Genomic DNA, 1,583 nt, shown 5'->3' with positions numbered 1-1,583 from the left:
AACTGTTTGACCTACATTTAGTCCTAATGTAGATCACGGACAGACCAATCCAACTGAAATCCAAACTGAACTTGTATTCCTCTGAAAGGAAGGTTACATGTATGTGTAAATTTCAGGGCTGTATCTGTAACCAAAAAAAGTCCGGAAAACTATTTGACTTACTTATAGCCCTAAAGTAGGTCAAGAATGTACCAATCCATCTGAAATGCAAACTCGCTCTTACATTTCTTGAGGGAAAAATTGTGACCAAATTTCAAAGTTGTACATGCATCCAATATGGAAAAAAGTCTGGAAAACATAACCTCGGGCGAACGGACAGCTGGCCAGCCAGCCAGACAAATGTACGGACAGTGCCATAACATAATACGTCCCGTCTAATGAAGGGCGTATAAAAAGGTCCAAACCAAATTAAAGGCTTGCCATAAATATTCCAAGTCTGAAAACACTGCTGTAGATATATTTTGAATAATTTATTAAACTAGTGATAAACAGTTATACATGTATTACAGCTCCTCTTTCACTACTGGCGCAAGTTTTAAAAAGTTATAAAATGAATCGGTCTTTCTATCATCATTATAATCTGCCATAAAATTTCCATCACTATAAAGTTTTATTGTGGGGTATCCTTCTATTTTCTCTGCACTGCATACATCTGAAAAGGAAAAAAAATTATTTCATAGAAATCATTTGCTTGGAAAAAACACCCTTGAATTACAAAATATAAGGAATAAATGCTAAGATATTTATTCTTCATGTACTTGCAATTAACGACTGGCATACGGCAACAAACAGAAAGGAATGATTACAAATATTTATATGAAGCAACTAAACAATTTGAGAGTCTGTTACCTTCATTGGTTGTGCAATCCATAGCCGCAAACGCCTTTACTTTGGACTCCTTAGCCAGCTTGTCTGCGGCTGCCTGGAACTCAGGCTTGGCTTTCTTACAGTGCCCACACCAAGGGGCATAAAACATAACAAGGACACTGGCCTTGGATTTGAGGAATGATTTGAAGTCTTTAGAGGTCAGGTGGTTGACTTGACTAGGAACAGTGCTCCAGGCAGGCTCTGGAGCTGGAGGAGGGGCTGGCTCCTTGGGACTGAAATATTAACAAGAGATGTTTGTAAAACACATATGCCCCCCATGGTGCAAAATTGAAAAGGGTTATACACACACATCATTTAATTGAGTAGTATCATCAATTGAAAATATTGAGCAGGCAATATCTTCCTATATCAAGAGTGGATTGACCATGTGACCTAAAAATCAATAGGGGTCATCAACTCCTGAAGATGTACCAGTGTACCAAGTTTGATGTCTGTCAAGCAAAGGGTTCTCAAGATAATGAGCGGACAGTATATTCCTATGTCCAGTTCGACCCTTGACCTTTGACTATGTGACCTCCAAATTAATAGATGTCATCTTCTCCTGATGATGTACCAGCGTACCAAGTTTGATGTCTGTCAAGCAAAGGGTTCTCAAGATATTGAACAGACAGTATATTCCTATGTCCAGTTTGACCTTTGACCATGTGACCTCAAATTCAATAGGGGTTATCTTCTCCTGAAGATGTACCAGTGTA

The 1,583-nt window shown here is 38.6% G+C and overlaps 1 protein-coding gene across 2 annotated transcripts in view; it reads right to left on the bottom strand.

Moving 5' to 3' along the window:
* Positions 1 to 449: 449 nt before the first annotated feature.
* Positions 450 to 1,583, bottom strand: part of LOC125683807 (protein disulfide-isomerase A5-like) — a 30,896-nt gene continuing 29,762 nt past the window's right edge. For both annotated transcript variants that reach the window (XM_048925275.2, XM_048925276.2), the window contains 2 exons: positions 850 to 1,100; positions 450 to 652 (listed from right to left, as the gene is read on the bottom strand). In XM_048925275.2, the coding sequence (XP_048781232.2) occupies positions 504 to 652; positions 850 to 1,100 (400 nt within the window). In that variant the 3' untranslated portion in view covers positions 450 to 503. The remainder of the gene's footprint in view (positions 653 to 849; positions 1,101 to 1,583) is intronic.

Source organism: Ostrea edulis, chromosome 6 (genome assembly GCF_947568905.1).
Source record: "Ostrea edulis chromosome 6, xbOstEdul1.1, whole genome shotgun sequence".
Taxonomy (NCBI): Eukaryota; Metazoa; Mollusca; class Bivalvia; order Ostreida; family Ostreidae; genus Ostrea; species Ostrea edulis.
The sequence above is the reverse complement of the archived record's forward strand: the minus strand, read 5'-3'. Positions and strand labels throughout refer to the sequence as shown.